At 33.4% G+C, this 16,038-nt stretch overlaps 1 protein-coding gene across 3 annotated transcripts in view; it reads left to right on the top strand.

The window, feature by feature from the left end:
* Positions 1 to 13,611, top strand: part of SLC35A3 (solute carrier family 35 member A3) — a 42,270-nt gene extending 28,659 nt beyond the window's left edge. For all 3 annotated transcript variants that reach the window (XM_040232235.1, XM_040232236.1, XM_040232237.1), the window contains exons 5-8: positions 1,464 to 1,635; positions 2,578 to 2,696; positions 4,367 to 4,500; positions 9,836 to 13,611. In XM_040232235.1, the coding sequence (XP_040088169.1) occupies positions 1,464 to 1,635; positions 2,578 to 2,696; positions 4,367 to 4,500; positions 9,836 to 9,926 (516 nt within the window). In that variant the 3' untranslated portion in view covers positions 9,927 to 13,611. The remainder of the gene's footprint in view (positions 1 to 1,463; positions 1,636 to 2,577; positions 2,697 to 4,366; positions 4,501 to 9,835) is intronic.
* Positions 13,612 to 16,038: the final 2,427 nt, after the last annotated feature.

The raw sequence follows: 16,038 nt of genomic DNA, 5'->3' as shown, positions 1-16,038 counted from the left end.
ACTTTACCTTTCCCCCACCAAACCTCTTCTTTATTTCTATTTTTTTCCAGTCATTATTTACCTAGCCTGAGAGTTGTCCTAGAGGCTTCCTTCAGCCTACACATCTAATCACTAAGACTTTGTGACTGTTTTCTTTCCTTTTTTTTAATTTTTAATTTTTACTTTATTTTACTTTACAATACTGTATTGGTTTTTGCCATACATTGACATGAATCTGCCATGGGTGTACATGAGTTCCCAATCCTGAACCCCCCTCCCACCCCATATCATCTCTCTGGATCATCCCCATGCACCAGCCCCAAGCATCCTATATCCTGTATCTAACATAGACTGGCGATTCATTTCTTACATGATAGTATACATGTTTCAATGCCATTCTCCCACATCATCCCACCCTCTCCCTCTCCCTCAGAGTCCAAAAGTCCGTTCTACACATCTGTGTCTCTTTTGCTGTGTGACTGTTTTCTAATACTTCCTGATTCTGTCCTTGTCTGTCTCTACTAACATTTCCCCATTTCATGACTTCTTTGTTTCTCAAGTAATCTTTTGCCTCCTAATTGATGGTTTGGTTTTGTTTTTTACCATCATCCAAAATTCAGCCTCCACTTATGCACCACTGTGGGCTATCTAAAAATAAATGTAATCATGTCAATTTCCTGCCATCCAAAGTCCTCCTTTGCTCTCCCTGCAGTCACTTTCCTTAGAGTGTGGTATGTATTGTATATTTTCAATAAATATTTCTAATAGTTATTTATTTAAATGAGTGTTACTGAAATATAATTGGCATATCAAACCCGTATTTTCATAGGTCCTGCTTAAGGTAAAGTAGTTGGTATTCAATTTTTAAAAGTGAGGTATTTAAAAAAATCAAGTAACTAATAGTTCAGGTAGGCAAAAACCATGAGAAGGATAGAGAAATAAGTGAAGTTTTAGGAACACTGATCTACAGAATAAAGCTCAGAATGATTAGCTTGATATGGACCTTCCATAATACAGCAACCACTTTGGACTTATTTTTGCTGCTCCAACACTTCACACTCTGAATTTCTACAGCTGATCTGCTTGTAGAGGCTATTTTATGCATCTGTGCATTTATTCATTCTCTTTCTCTTTTTTATGGAGAAGGAAATGGCATCTCACTCCAGTACTCTTGCCTGGAAAATCCCATGGACAGAGCAGCCTGGCGGGCTGTAGTCCATGGGGTTGCAGAGTCGAACACAACTTAGTGACTAAACTGCAGCAACAGCAGCTCTTTTTTTAGGGTATTTTTGAAATTATAGATTGTAAAGGCAATATCACTATGGGAAAAAAAATGATTCTAAGGTTTTTTCAAAAGCTTTCCTCTGTAATCCTCAGGAATGGAAATGGTTGCACTTTTACCTTAAGGTCTTAAGAGTGGGCTGTAAACATGTATTTTGTAAAATATTATAGGAATTAAACTTGTGTTGTTTCTTCTTGTTCAGTGGCCCTCAGATTCTCAAGAGCTTAATTCTAAGGAACTGTCAGCTGGCTCACAATTCGTAGGCCTCATGGCAGTTCTCACAGCATGCTTTTCAAGTGGCTTTGCTGGGGTTTACTTTGAGAAAATCTTAAAAGAAACCAAACAGTCAGTGTGGATAAGAAACATTCAACTTGGTAAGTTTGCAATGTTTTCTAACATTACTTTTAAAGTGATTTTATTGTTATATTTAAAGATGTCTATGTATCTTTAATTAAATAAACCTTTTATAAAAACTGCTAGTTGCTGCAAATAAAATTTTAGAACATTTCACATCCCTTTTGGTTCCTTTTTCATCGTAGAATACTTTGATTAGTTATGCCTTTATTTAGAAGTTTGGGTTATCCTGCACTGTTTGAGTATGTTACCAGAGAATTCCCCCTAAAGAGGTGACTCCTGTAGTATAACCATTCCTTTATTCATAGTTTAGGATTGCTCCAGGAAACCTTAGCCCCAGTTGTCACGAGGCATAAGTCTACCATAAGCTCTGTGGTAGAAGTAAGGGATTCAGCAGTGAGCAACACGCATTTCCTTCTCTCATTGAGCTGACTTTTCCATAACGGTGAGACTTCAGTAACAACCTTCTGATGTTGCCTGTGGCTGACTGTTTCTTTTCTAACTTTTTGGATGTTACTTATCATACATCCAAAATTTCTAAATAAAGAAAAATGCCATACCACATACCTGAGTTATTATATCTGCATATATGAATGTGAATATATGAAAATGTAGATCTAGCAATAGGAAGATACAATGAAATATACAAAAGTGCACATTTTACAAATATTTGAATGGGATATCCATACAGTCCTGTAATGTATGCACTCTATTTTTTCAGTGCTCCAAAGCTGGTAATCTGTTGTGTTTTACATTCCCATGTCTTTTTCTTAGTCATAATATAGTACTAAGTATATTTTTTCTAAGTTTATATAATTATACAACTGAAAAAACTTTTAATCAAATTTTATCAAAATGGAAAAGTTAAGTTTAAAATTATTTATAATGTTAATGGAAAAATATCTCTCCTGACAAACCAAAGGACATATAACATAGACTTTACTTTTTTTTTTTTTTTTAAGGTTTCTTTGGCAGTATATTTGGACTAATGGGTGTATATGTTTATGATGGAGAGCTGGTGTCAAAGAATGGGTTTTTTCAGGGATATAACCGACTGACCTGGATAGTTGTTGTTCTTCAGGTAAAGCATTTAAATTCTTGTATTTATGCTAATAAATTTTATTTTAACATAGAAAATCAAAATAGCTATGATGTACTGATAGGAGGAAAAAGGGCTTCTCCTGTTAGTACTCTCGTTATATCTAGTTTATTCAGGGAAGTTAAAATAGGACTGATCTAAATGCTGTAATGTGAACTCTGTGGTATTTAAATTTAACATAATGAAAATGCAAGATTAAGAATAAAAGAGTTGAAGATGAGGAAAAATATAACTTTTAATTTTTCTACAGTTCTAATCATTTCACAAGTCTAAAGTCAGTTCATTCAGGCTCAAGAAGCAGATCTAGATATTTAAATCTGTAACAGTTTAAAAGTTTAATATTCATCATATATTGGACTATCCCTATCAAATAACCTCAGTTTATAACTTGAAATTATTCAACGGTTGAATAATTTCATCTTCAAAAAATACTTATTAAGTACTCTGGAGGAAACAAAAATGAAGATACAAGTCTCTGCCTTCACAAAGCCTTTCTCTAGAGATATTTGAAGCCAAAAGTCCCTTAGGGAAGATGGGTGAGAAGGTAGCAAAGGATAACTGTGTTTTGAAAGGAGGAAGGATACTTCTATTTTTAAGATAAGAGAAAAGGAGATAAGGCTAAGTGAAAATTCAGAGAAAATTTGAGAAAGATTTTCTGATGGCTTTTATCCTGTTGAGGAGGAAAGCCCTCTTTCCTTAAGAAGGGACTACAGAAGAAGAATTAAATTCTTCTTGAGAAGAATTTAAAAGGTTTGGTACAGCTGGTATGAGGGAGAAAATAGAAGAATGAGAGCACTGCCAAGAAATAACAGGACTCAAACATCTATTTATAGTGAGCTCATTGGCATAATTTGTGACTTTCTCTCTTAAAGCTTTTACCATTTGAAGAGGTGCAATGAAAGTGGGTAACTCAGATTTGGGAGTTGATACGTAGAGTTTGGTGAAATGAAGGGAAAGTCACTTAGTTGTGTCTGACTCTTTGTGACTCCATGGACTGTAGCCCACCAGACTCCTCTGTCCATGGAATTCTCCAGGCAAGAATACTAGAGTGGGTTGCCATTCCCTTCTCCAGGGTTTGGTAGAAAACAAAACTGTGAGATATGGTAAAACCATTATTTAAGTAGCTACAATTTGGAATTTGAGAGGGATTTGGCAGACAGTTCTTTCTACACTTTTAAAGAGAGTGATTAAAGTGCTTCAGGAAGAGTACTCTCACAGCAATTTGAAAGGTAGATTAGAATTGGAAGAAACTCGAGGAAGAAAGCCAAGTTAGGCAATTAAAAGGCTAGTAAAATATCAAGTTACATTTTATTTTTAATCAAAAATAAAAATGTTTCACTAATATAAGTATTCAATCTTCCCATGTTTGTCTGAAGAAGTGATGTTTAATTGCTAAATTGGATAAGGATAGATATTTTATTCATAATATGGTCAAACTCTATTATAACAAACTGCAGATTCTGCTGGTAGTTATTTTATCCGATACCTTTTGAAAGAGAGAGTCTATTAAACAAAACCTAGATGCTCATATGTTATGAAATTTTAATAAAAATCACTTATTTAATGGAATTAGATTGTAGGACAAAAAAGTATTTTGAAAAGCAGTTTTATATGTGTCTATTTTTAAAAATAATCTTTTAAAACTTCTGCAGGCACTGGGAGGCCTTGTAATAGCTGCTGTTATTAAGTATGCGGATAACATTTTGAAAGGATTTGCAACCTCTTTGTCCATAATATTATCAACACTAATATCTTATTTTTGGCTACAAGATTTTGTACCAACCAGGTAGTGTATTCTTTTCTATTTCTTTAGATCTTATTTAGAAAAATGAGTCCTTCATATGATCTGATCTGAAAAATTTTGTTCTATTACAGTTTTTAAAGAAATATAGTAAGATTCATTTAACTATCTTTTTTAAAAGGGTTTCAAACTAAATGCATGAAAGAAAGTCTAACACTAGACAGTTTTTTATACAGTTTGGCTGGCCAGAATTTCCCCAGTAGATCTGAATAGGGGTCTTTCCCCCAAAGTTAAAAGTCATATTTTAAAAAATGATTAAGTCATATAAAGTCATTTTAAGAATTTATATAGCTTAAGCCAGGAAAGGAGGTGACATTCTTGAAGAAGATTATTTATAAGATAATTTGAGTCACCTTTGAAAGGTGGCTCATGAGAAAGTTCTTTAGGGAGAAAAATAGTCTAGAGAATTGCAGAAAGAATGATGGGTGAAGCAGGAGACCCAGGACTGTGTAGTGTCATAGATACCAAGAGAGTGACAGAGTGAGGAATAATAAAGTATAACAGAAAGTGCTATTTGATCTACAATTATTAACTTGTAATCCCAGGGTAATGAGATTATATTTTAATGGATTCTAGGATACCATCCTTAGTTTCCTGTAATTTCACTCCCTCTTCATCTTCTCATTTTCTAAACTTTGGGATACTGTCTTCATTCGTCTTTGGGCTTATATCTGCTCTCACTTCCTTGGTGATCTTTATTCTCATGACTTTAAATACCGTTTATAGGCAAATAACTTCAAATTTAAATTTGAACTCCAGGCCTTTATATATAATTGTCTATTTGTCTATTTTCTCTTCAGTGTCTACTAGATAACTCATTCCCCATCTCTGTCAGGGTTCTCAGTTTGTTGTACATACCTTCATTCTTTCAACTGCTTAGGCCTTTTAACTTAGGAACACAATTTATCCTTCTTTGAAGGCAGAGTCTATAGATATGGACATAGATAGTTTTATAAGAGAAAGTTAAAATGTATGAAAATTTTTTATTTTCTCAGTGAAGCAAAGTCATCCTTCTCTTTATTGTCCTCTCACATGTCATTCTAACGCAGAGACAAATCATATTAACTCTTCCTTTTTAATATTGCTAGAGTGTGAGTTTCTTACAACCTCTAATGCTATCACCATGATCCAGATCCAAGTCACCCTCATTTATCATCTAGATTAAGGAAATAGGCTCCTGACTTTCCTCCTTGCTTCTTCACCTGTGTCTCTGAATTTTCCCTATTCAGTAACCAGAATGATTATTTTCAAAATCAGTGTACTCAGGAACCTTCTGATTGCTTCCCATGTCACTCAAAAGTTGTCACCATCAATGGCCTATTTGGTTTGGCTTTTAGCTATCTTTCTGTCCTCATCTGACATTACTTACCTCTTGTTTACCTTTTTTTTTTTCTTTTAACCTTTTTGCTATGGGCTCTGATTTGCCCTTTATTCAGACGGTAAAGCGTCTGTCTACAGTGCGGGAGACCTGGGTTCGATCCCTGGGTTGGGAAGATTCACTGGAGAAGGAAATGGCAACCCACTCCAGTACTCTTGCCTGGAAAATCCCATGGACGGCAGAGCTTGGTGCAGGCCACTGTCCATGGGGTTGCAAAGAGTCAGGCATGACTGAGCGACTTCACTTTCACTTTCACATATTCACATGGCATACTCCCTCATGTCTTCAGATCTTAGCTCCAATATCCCTTTATCAAGAGATCTCTCTAAAAAAAGAGCAACCCCTCTTTCAACATTCTTTCCTTTTGTCTTCCAAAGTCTTATCACCATCTGATAAGCAAGGCAAGAACTTGGCATATAATAGATACTCTGATTGTTGAATGAATGTTTAAGATCTTAAAATTTTTAAGAGTTAGTAAAATTCGTTTGTGTTAGTGAGAGTAAGATAGGATTATGGGTGGAATATGGTAGTAGAAAAATGTAATATGCTTGTTATATTTCTATGTTAAACATTTGTCGTTTGGTTCTTCTGTAGAAACTTGAACAGTAGGACTGGGACATGCATGTTGAAATCTGTTATTTTTCTGAGACATGAATTTATGTTACTGTTTTTAGCTTGGTTTGGGAATGAATTACTTACTAGTGAGACTAATAATTAGCACCTCTATCTTAATGATGCTTTATTCCCTACCTAAACTACCTGAGGGCTTCCCAGGTGGCTCAGCAATAAAGAATCTGCCTGCAGTGTAGGAGACATGGATTCAGTCCCTGGGTCGGAAGATCCCTTGGAGAAGGAAATGGCAGCTCTCTCCAGTATTCTTGCCTGGGAAATCCCATAGATAGAGGACCCTGGTGGGCTACAGTCCATGGGGTCTCAAAAGAGACAGACACGACTTAGTGATTAAATACAACATTAAATTCCCTATCTATTAAATGGGGGAAATTACATGCTTTAATATTACTTGAGAATGTTTAGTACTTGTAGATTTTAAGGGTAACTTAAAAAGGCATACCTTAAAAAAATAAAGCCTCATATAAGGCCAAGGTGATAACTTTAAATCTTTGAATCATGCAGGGAATAAAATAAGTAAATGAACAAGTAAACAAGCAAAGGAACAAAAGAGTAGGAGTTTTTTCAGTAAGGTACATACTTGCATGTGTAAATCCATGTTTCTGAGGAAGCATGTGGAGTACATTGGGATGAAGATAAAAGGAGAAAAGACAATGATACTGTTATTATTGAATGAATGAATGTTTTGAGAATATACATAGGACACCAAGATAGATGAAGGAGACAGGTTATTTTTCCTAAAATAGATAGCTAAGCCCTCCATCTTTATGTATTTTTACTTTTGTGGAAAACTTCCATTATCCAATAAATGCAAAGATCTGTATTCTGAATGTAATAATATATTTTCCTTTGTTGTCCCCATTTCACCTACTGAAACAGTTTTTTGGTTTCTCAGTACTACCCTTAACCCCTGTACCTGCCTTTCTGATTGTTCCTTTGGTAACCTGTCAGTTCTCACTCACTTTCTTATCATCTTATCTACTGTCATATCTTAACCTGTCTTCTCTATGAAGAAGTCCCAGCTTCACCTTAACTCTAATTTCCTATTTTCACCTGGTTGCTGGACATCTCTACTGATATCATATCACCAGTATTCCCTTTCATGTTTTTAGGTGCTCATTATTTTGCTTGTTGGTGTTACCATCCTTATATTTAGACTTGCTTATTCTTTTATCAAAAATTTATTGTTTCCACTATGTGTCTGTCAGTGTACTAGAAGATCCTAGAGAAATAGGAATGCATGAATAAGATATGATTTTCTATCTTCAAGGAGGTCTCAGTGATCGGAGAAACAGACATGAGAATAAATTATAACTATGATCAATACAGCAATGGAAGTATATACACAATCCATTAGAAAGAGGGGGTGCAAATCCTTTACGTATTAAATTCTGGTAGCTTCTCCCTTAAAATTTTTTTCTCTCAGAACCATCTAAAAATAGCTGGATTGGGAAAGCAGGGGTTTCCTGGTAGTAATAGATATTCTAGTAGATCCTGTTAGAGATATCATAGAATGGATTCCTAGAAAGTTGGATCAGACAACTTTCCAACTGAGCATGTGATTTTATACAATTCCAGGTTTATGGAAAGCTAGGAAAAGCTCATTATGATTGACCAAGAAAGTGCTCAGTCCGAGTCTAAGTAGTTGACCAAATATTCCTGTGGTAGTAATTTTCTTCAGGATACATTGTAGGAAGTATTATGTTCTCTTAATTGTATACATATACCTGTATTCAAGGCTTTTGAAAAGTTGCCCATCTGCAGCAAGTCAACACTAGACGTATCATAACAGGTAGTGACTAAGCTCCCTATATATGCTAGGTTCTTAGGAATATAATGATGAGTGAGGAACACATGGTTGAACAGAGGAACAGAATGTAAATATCATATTATTTACTATAGTGTGATAAAGTATTACCATAGAGTAACTTTGCTTAGGGGAGTTAGTCTTAGAGACTTTAGACCTGAGTTGTTACAATAAGCAGTTTTCTTGGGAGGGACATTGCAGGCAGAGGAATAACATCTACAAAGACAGTGTCCTGAAAGGCATGTTGTGTTCCCTAAATGGAGTGGCTGACTTATAGATGGGTGGAGTGTGGGAGATAAGACTTCAAGGACTAGAAAACAACAACAAAAAGACTGCAAGGACTATATTATGAAGGGCCTTTAAATCATAACTGTTAATAAAACTTTAAAAACAAGACTAATTCATATCCCTGTAACAACACTTCAAAGAATATACACATTAAAAGTTAAGATTGATATTCTAGTTTATATTCAGTTTAAGTTCCAGTACCAGTTTCTATTCTTTCTAGTTATAGTAAGGTATATTATATATATATGGATAGATAAGAAACCAAGTCTTCTTGCAGTTAATCTAATTTCCTTTTTTTAAAGCATCCTATAAAAACTGATTTTCCCTGTTGCTCAGATGGTAAAAAATCTGCTTGCAATGCAGGAGACCTGGGTTCAATCCCTGAGTTGGGAAGATCCTCCGGAGAAGGGAATGGCAGTCCACTCCAGTATTCTTGCCTGGAGAATCCCATGGACAGAGGAGCCCGGTGGGCTTGTCTGTGGGGTTGCAAATGGTCAGACATGAATGAGCAACTAACACTACTACTATAAAAATTAGTCCTGAGTTTTATTTATTAATACCTTTGATTTTAAACTGAACTTTACTTTGGTTTGAAAAGAGTGCAGTTTTCCCTGTATATTTTCAAATTTTGTTAAAAAATCGAAATCTGTTGGTCTTCAATGTATTATAGGCAAAAGGCATACTAAAATGAAATACTTTATATACCCATACATGCCTAACTGAATAACTTTGCTGTATACCCAAAACTAACAAAACGTTATAAATTAACTACAGTTTTTAAAAATGGTTTTAAAACAAGATGAAACATAACATTTTATACATACTTATTTTGGGAGACTACAGTGTATATATAGCACAGTGGATGGAAGTGCAAGTTTGGCTCTAGAGTCAGACATACCCAAGTTTGAATCCCATTTTCTGCTTCAAGCTGTGGGACTTTAAGACAATTATTTAAATTCTCTAAACCTGTTTTTTCATATATTAACAAATGAGGGCAATGCTAGTCCCTCTTCATAAGGTTGTTTTGAGAACTAAATGAGATAATGCATATAAAGCACCTAGCTGAATATCTGGAACTTAGTAACCACTTAGTATTTGTTAGCTATGTTACTGGAACATTTTTTCCCAAATTATATTTGTATTTTATAGTAAAGAAATATAATTTGTGTTGTTTTTAATCTGATTTTCTCTTTTTCATTTTTTCTTCATCTATTTAGTGTCTTTTTCCTTGGAGCCATCCTTGTAATAACAGCTACTTTCCTATATGGTTATGATCCCAAACCTGCAGGAAATCCCACTAAAGCATAGTGGTAATTTATCTGGTTTTTCACAGTGGTGCACTGGGAATCTCAACATTAATGCTGCACAGAGGACTTCTACAGATTCTAAGAGAAAATCATCATGCTGAATCTGATGATAATGTTCAAATGGTTTGAAAATACAAAAGTTTAAGGATAAAATATACATATATGTAACAAAATGCCTATTGCATCTAAAAATCAAAACTTGAAAGTATTTCCAGGGATTAGAATAATTACTAGAGGAAATTTAAAATCTGAGTTTTTTAAAAGATATTATGTTTTTGATTGCTGCAGAAATATCCTATGCACTCTTTGAAACAGCACACAGCAAGTGTCAGACATCAATTTTGCAAATTATATATATTTAATTTTATTAAATGTTTTTTATCTTACTCTTTCTGTACAGATATATCAAATAACATGGATATTCAAAGTTTGAACATTATAATTATCTATAAAGCTGTGAAGAAACAGTATGATTTGAAAACCATTTTCACATATCTCAGATTTTTATATTTATACAGGAGATTACTAAACAAAGGATTGCTATATGTTGGAAATGTTCAAATGCATAAAAGTTGATAAAGTAACTTTCTGGGTCTGATTTTTCAGAGAATAAAATTCATATTTAAATTTAATATAAAGAAATATACACATCTGTTTCTCCATCTAAACTTTAAGATCTTTTTAGTGCTTTGAAACTGCTGAATGCAATCCATTTGTTCCTGTGCTAGATAGTAGCTAGTGACTTTTACATTAATGGAGTTTTGTCCTTTATCTCTTAATTGTATTTCTTTCTGTAAATTGGATAAATCCTTACTATTACTTTAAAATAAATTTCTCTCTGTGTTAATTTCCATTAAAGTTTTAAAATGTAATTTAAAGGGGTTAAATACTCATTTAATAATTTAAAATAATAATTATTGTCTAATGTCTCCATTTGGAGAATTTTAAACTATCAAAGCATATACTGTACACAACTAGAGTGTTTTTAGATGACGATTTTATTCACTGATCTATAACTGATGACAAAACAACCAAATATATAATAGTATAGACATGAATAAATTGAGACCAGAATGACTTAGACATTCCAGATTGCCATGATACATTTTAAATGGCACTATAACTATAAATTCAAAGTGTTCAGAAGACTTTCTAGGCCTCTCATAAACCCACCATTCCTAGGAATATTCTGATCAAATGTCTGAGAGAGGCAGCCAAATTCTGAACTCCCTTTTTGTGACCTTACAAAAGCTGCCAAGAAAGAGCCACAACTTTGCTTTACAGTAGTGGTTTATTTTCCATTTCTTTTCCATTTGATTAGCACTGGAGTTGAGATTGCAAATTACATGAGTTATGGTTCAGGGAGAGAAAATATAGCAGAAATGATCAAATGAATTGGTGGGCACAGTTACTTTCTAAAATTGAAATAGGGGTTTAATTTATTGTTGACTAGAGACAGAATTACCTATTGTGTATAGTAGTATTGTACTTTATTTTTTCCTTCATGCATTATGTATTTTTAAAAAGTCTCCTGTTCTAATTGTATAAAAACTGTAAAAAATAAATATTTTTATATAATTCTAATGGATTTTGTTAAAATTTGGCTGAAAATACTATGTTACAATCTGTTGGCTAGTCTCGGCTAATTAGGACTGGCTGTGTTACTTTGCTGAGGCAAACCTAGTCTCAACAAGACACAGGCCTAATATATTTCATACAGAGTTTTTTAAAATGCTTAAAATTACAAAGTATTTTTACCTTAATTTGCTGGTAATTCCAAATTGGTACCAAGCAAACTTTCTGGAACTCTGACTTACATTTTTCAGTGACTACTTTTTAGAGTATTTATTAAATAACTTGACGACAATTTGAGAATGGTATTTTTAGACTATAACAACATTCAGATTTACATTTACTACTTAATGCTAAGAGAAATCTAAAACCTCAAGACTAAATATAAAGATTTATATTCAGCTTACACTGAAGTGTTGGGTACTTATGTATTAATCTGGTATGCATTCATCATTAATTGTGAATTCAACTTTAGTCTCTCCCAATTTTAACACTTCAAAAAATGATACAAGCAAATTATTGGACATCAAACATGTTAGTTATAGTAGTAATATATTTTCAGGTGCCCCAAAATAACACAATTTTCAAGATTCCTTCCAAAGTTTCTAAAATGTAGTCAAGAGTTTGGAGAATGGGCAAAATAGTCTAAAGTATATTCTCAAAGCAAACTTTTATTAGACAAGCATAACTTATATTTTGCTTTTCTAGTAGGTTGGAATAGAGAATTGGTTGTATAGTCTATAGTTTTTGATTCATAAAGAAATAACCATATTTGAAACAGTGGACCCATGTCCTAGATCACATCATAGGTACACATAATGCCATTTTCTTCTGTGTGTGGTGTGTGTTTTGATGACCTCCAAAAGCCTTATTATATCAACCTTCTATAATGGTGATTCCTTGATTATTTAAATTCTTATACTTTTTAAAGTTTACATTTATCTCTCAACAACTTTGTTCATAAACGTGCTAAAACATGGGAGAAGAGTGCCAGTTGATAGTTCTACCAAACTTTAAAACTATGGTATTTTGGAAGAAAAGCTTGAAATGCAACATATAGATGTAATCAACACAGTAATATTACCAATTCTTTATTAAGTGATTTTTAGAGAAGTCATAGACTACTTTTACAATGGAAAATGTAGTTCAGACATGCAAAACTTGAATGTTTACATCAGTTTATGTTGAATGTCACAGTTTCATAGAAGGAAAGGTGATTTGAGATTTAAACTAGATTCCAAGGAGACAGAATCTGAGTGGAAACTAATAGACTTTGTGCTTAGTAGACCTAGTGTAATAAGACTATTCCTAAGAACTGATAAACTTATCCTACATATCAGATTATTAAACTTTAACATGTCATTGTATAGTCACTCATCTGAGTTTTGTATTTAAAAACGGTTTAGCATCACTCATTTTATTTATATATTCATTGTTATAATATTTAATTACATGTGAATGTATGCTGTACATGATAAAAAGGTTATAAAAGTTATTTATGCTATATTGAAAGTCATCTGAAGAATCTCCCAGATATGTAGCATATTTAAAGTACTTATAGGACCAAAGAAAAAGCACCGTTATCAAAATCTGGTCCTGTGTGCCTTGCTTTACCAAATACCTAGCTTTTCTTGAGGATATTACTGTAATTCACAATTTTGGACACATAGGCAAAATTAGGATGTCTTAAGAATACTATAATTCAATGTTTTCATTGTTTCAACATTTGCTATTTGAATTCATTATCTAACAGAATATTGAAATAGGTATATTGTACAAATGTTAGTAAATAGAATTTATTTAAAGAAATTATGGTACCATTGCTCCATCATTGAACTTTTGAAACTTTAACAGTTGTATATAACTCTCATTTTGATTTTTTATTTCTTATTATAAGATAGAATTTACTGTGATTTTTAAAATATTTTTTAAATGATTTGGATTCCGAATTTGTCATTATATGTATTTCATTTGTTTAAAAAGATTCTTTTGGGTTTGGGGTTTTGCTTTGTATATTTAAATTTTTTATGGACATAATTCAAAGGAATGTATAAATTGGTCTTTTGTTTAAATGGCTTTTTAATTGATAAATTTCTCTTTGTCATTTTTTGGTATCCAGTTATTTTCTATTCTCTAGTTTTCTGAAAATAGATTATTTTCATAACTATGTATATTTTTCCCTATATTTCCTTGTTTTCCTGTTCACCTGTGTCTGATTTAACCATGAATTAGTCTTTCCATATATCAAAAATGACTCTGAGCTGTTTCCTACCTCTCTGGTTACCTTCCTTTTTACTATGTTCTTCCTTTTTACTTTGCTCTAGTGTGAAACACTGGGTCTTATTTAAACTAGTTAGAATTTCTCTACCTGTATGATTATAACAGTCTAAAATTTTTTGCTTTAATCAAATTATCTCTTTTGATAGCATCAAAGTTAAGAGATTACAGTAAGTGGTATATGTTTTCTTCATAATTTATTTTTTTGGCTGTTGCATGGCTTGCAGGATCTTAGTTCCCCAACCAGGGATCAAACCTATGCCCCCTGCAGTGGAAGTGTGGAGTCCTAACTACATGAGAAGCACCAACTGAAAATCTTTATGTTTGTATTGGAATACTTCTGTTGAAAGTATTTCAAAATTCTTGAATCCTATGCTATGCAAATATGCTTCATAATCTAAATCTTATAGATATCACTGTTATTCGGCAGATTCAGATAGGGACCAATGTTAGTAATCATAATTGTCTTTCTTACTGTTCTTAAAGAGAATTTTTTCCAAAGTAGGATTGATTACCTACACATTCTAGAAGAGAAAATATCAGAGGAAATAAACTGACCTCAAATCCCAAAGATTTGAAATTCTACTATTGTAGAGCATCTTGGTGACTATAAATTCAGAGGTTTCCCAGATTCACCTAGGTTCACTAATTCACTGGAAAGACAGAACTCACTGAAAGCTATTATAGTCACAATCATAGTTATTCCAGAAAAAGGATACATATTAGAACCAGACAAAGGAAGAGAACACTGGACAGAGGTAAGGAGGGGTCTAAATTCCAGTCATCCTTTCCAATTGTTCACTCCTGGTGAAGCCTTGGACAATGTTGTATATATACTCCTAGCTAAAATCTATGATACTTCATGCAGAGTACTGCCAACTGGGAAAATTCACCTATGCTTTGGTTTTCATATTTTTACCAAAGTTTCATTATTTGGAATGCTTGATTGATTCTTTGATCACATAGTTGAACTCACTCTCCAGCCCTGATCCTCCCTGGAGAACTAGCAGACCTCAGATGCCAGGGTCTCATGTTAGCATAAATTAGCTCGTGTAATTTGAGGAGCCCAACATGAATAACAAAGACACTTCTCCTACTGGGACCTCCTGAGGATGTAGGCCAGAACTGTTTTTGGGTAAGACCAGATTCCTTACCATTCGTCACTAATATACATGTTTCTGAATTGATGAGGATGACGCAAGCAATGCCAATTGTTTATGGAGACTGCATGCTGCACGCTCAGGCTCTTCAGTCATGTCCGACTCTTGCAACCCTGTGCACTGTAGCCTACCAGGCTCCTCTGTTTGTGAGATTCTCCAGGCAAGAATACTGGAGTGGGTGGCCATGCCCTCCTCCAAGGGTTCCTCCCAAGCTGGCGATTGAACCTGTGTCTCGTATGTCTTCTGCAGTGGTAGGTGGGTTCTTTACCATGAGCTCCACCTGCAAAGCCCGTAAAGACTTACACACATTGTCATTTTTAATTTCAGAAATTTTGTCAGATGCTTCTGAACATATGACTGAAGGGTAGAAAAACAATCAGATACAGTACTAAGTAGCACTTGTATTATTTATTGAGTTTTCAGTTCTGATATTTAATGACAATTTTATTAAATGTTGGGATAATTAAAAGACAAAAAATTCATAAATTTAACCTATGCTGTATATTTATGTACAATTTTGAGCTAATTTTATTTATGTATTTATTTTGAAGATCTAATTGGCTTTTTTGGCAATTCATGAATTGAACAGCATCCCATCTAGCAACTAGAAGGGTTTCCTGAGCTAATTTTACTTTATTTTTTTCTGAGCTAATTTTAAATTACCATTAGCTATCACTACCTCTGAGGAGGAGTTCATAGAATAAAATTGATATCAATTGCCAGGATGGCTCATAATAGACCTTCACTGTTAACTGATAGCTCCACATTTCTAGTCATCCTTTATTGGTGTTAAGTATCAAACCTCTATTAGATCTAACCAGGTTTTTTCATTTTTGCATTTATTTATGTTTACTTATTTAGGGTCTCTGGTATGTTAAAATAACTTCTTTAAAATAAACAGTAATGATATTCCTTTGAAAATAGTTTACCTGAGATATACACTTTCATCCTTTTAAAATTAAACTCACTAAGGATTTAAAAGAAAAATGAATGCTGTTACAGTGTTTTGGGGTAATCATCTGAAAATGCTCTTGTTAAGATGTACTTTAAACATAGAGTATTTAAAAGGTTTAATTAAATGTGTTAAATCAGACCACATATATT

This window comes from Oryx dammah, unplaced genomic scaffold, assembly GCF_014754425.2.
Source record: "Oryx dammah isolate SB20612 unplaced genomic scaffold, SCBI_Odam_1.1 HiC_scaffold_28, whole genome shotgun sequence".
Lineage (NCBI taxonomy): Eukaryota > Metazoa > Chordata > Mammalia > Artiodactyla > Bovidae > Oryx > Oryx dammah.
The sequence above is the reverse complement of the archived record's forward strand: the minus strand, read 5'-3'. Positions and strand labels throughout refer to the sequence as shown.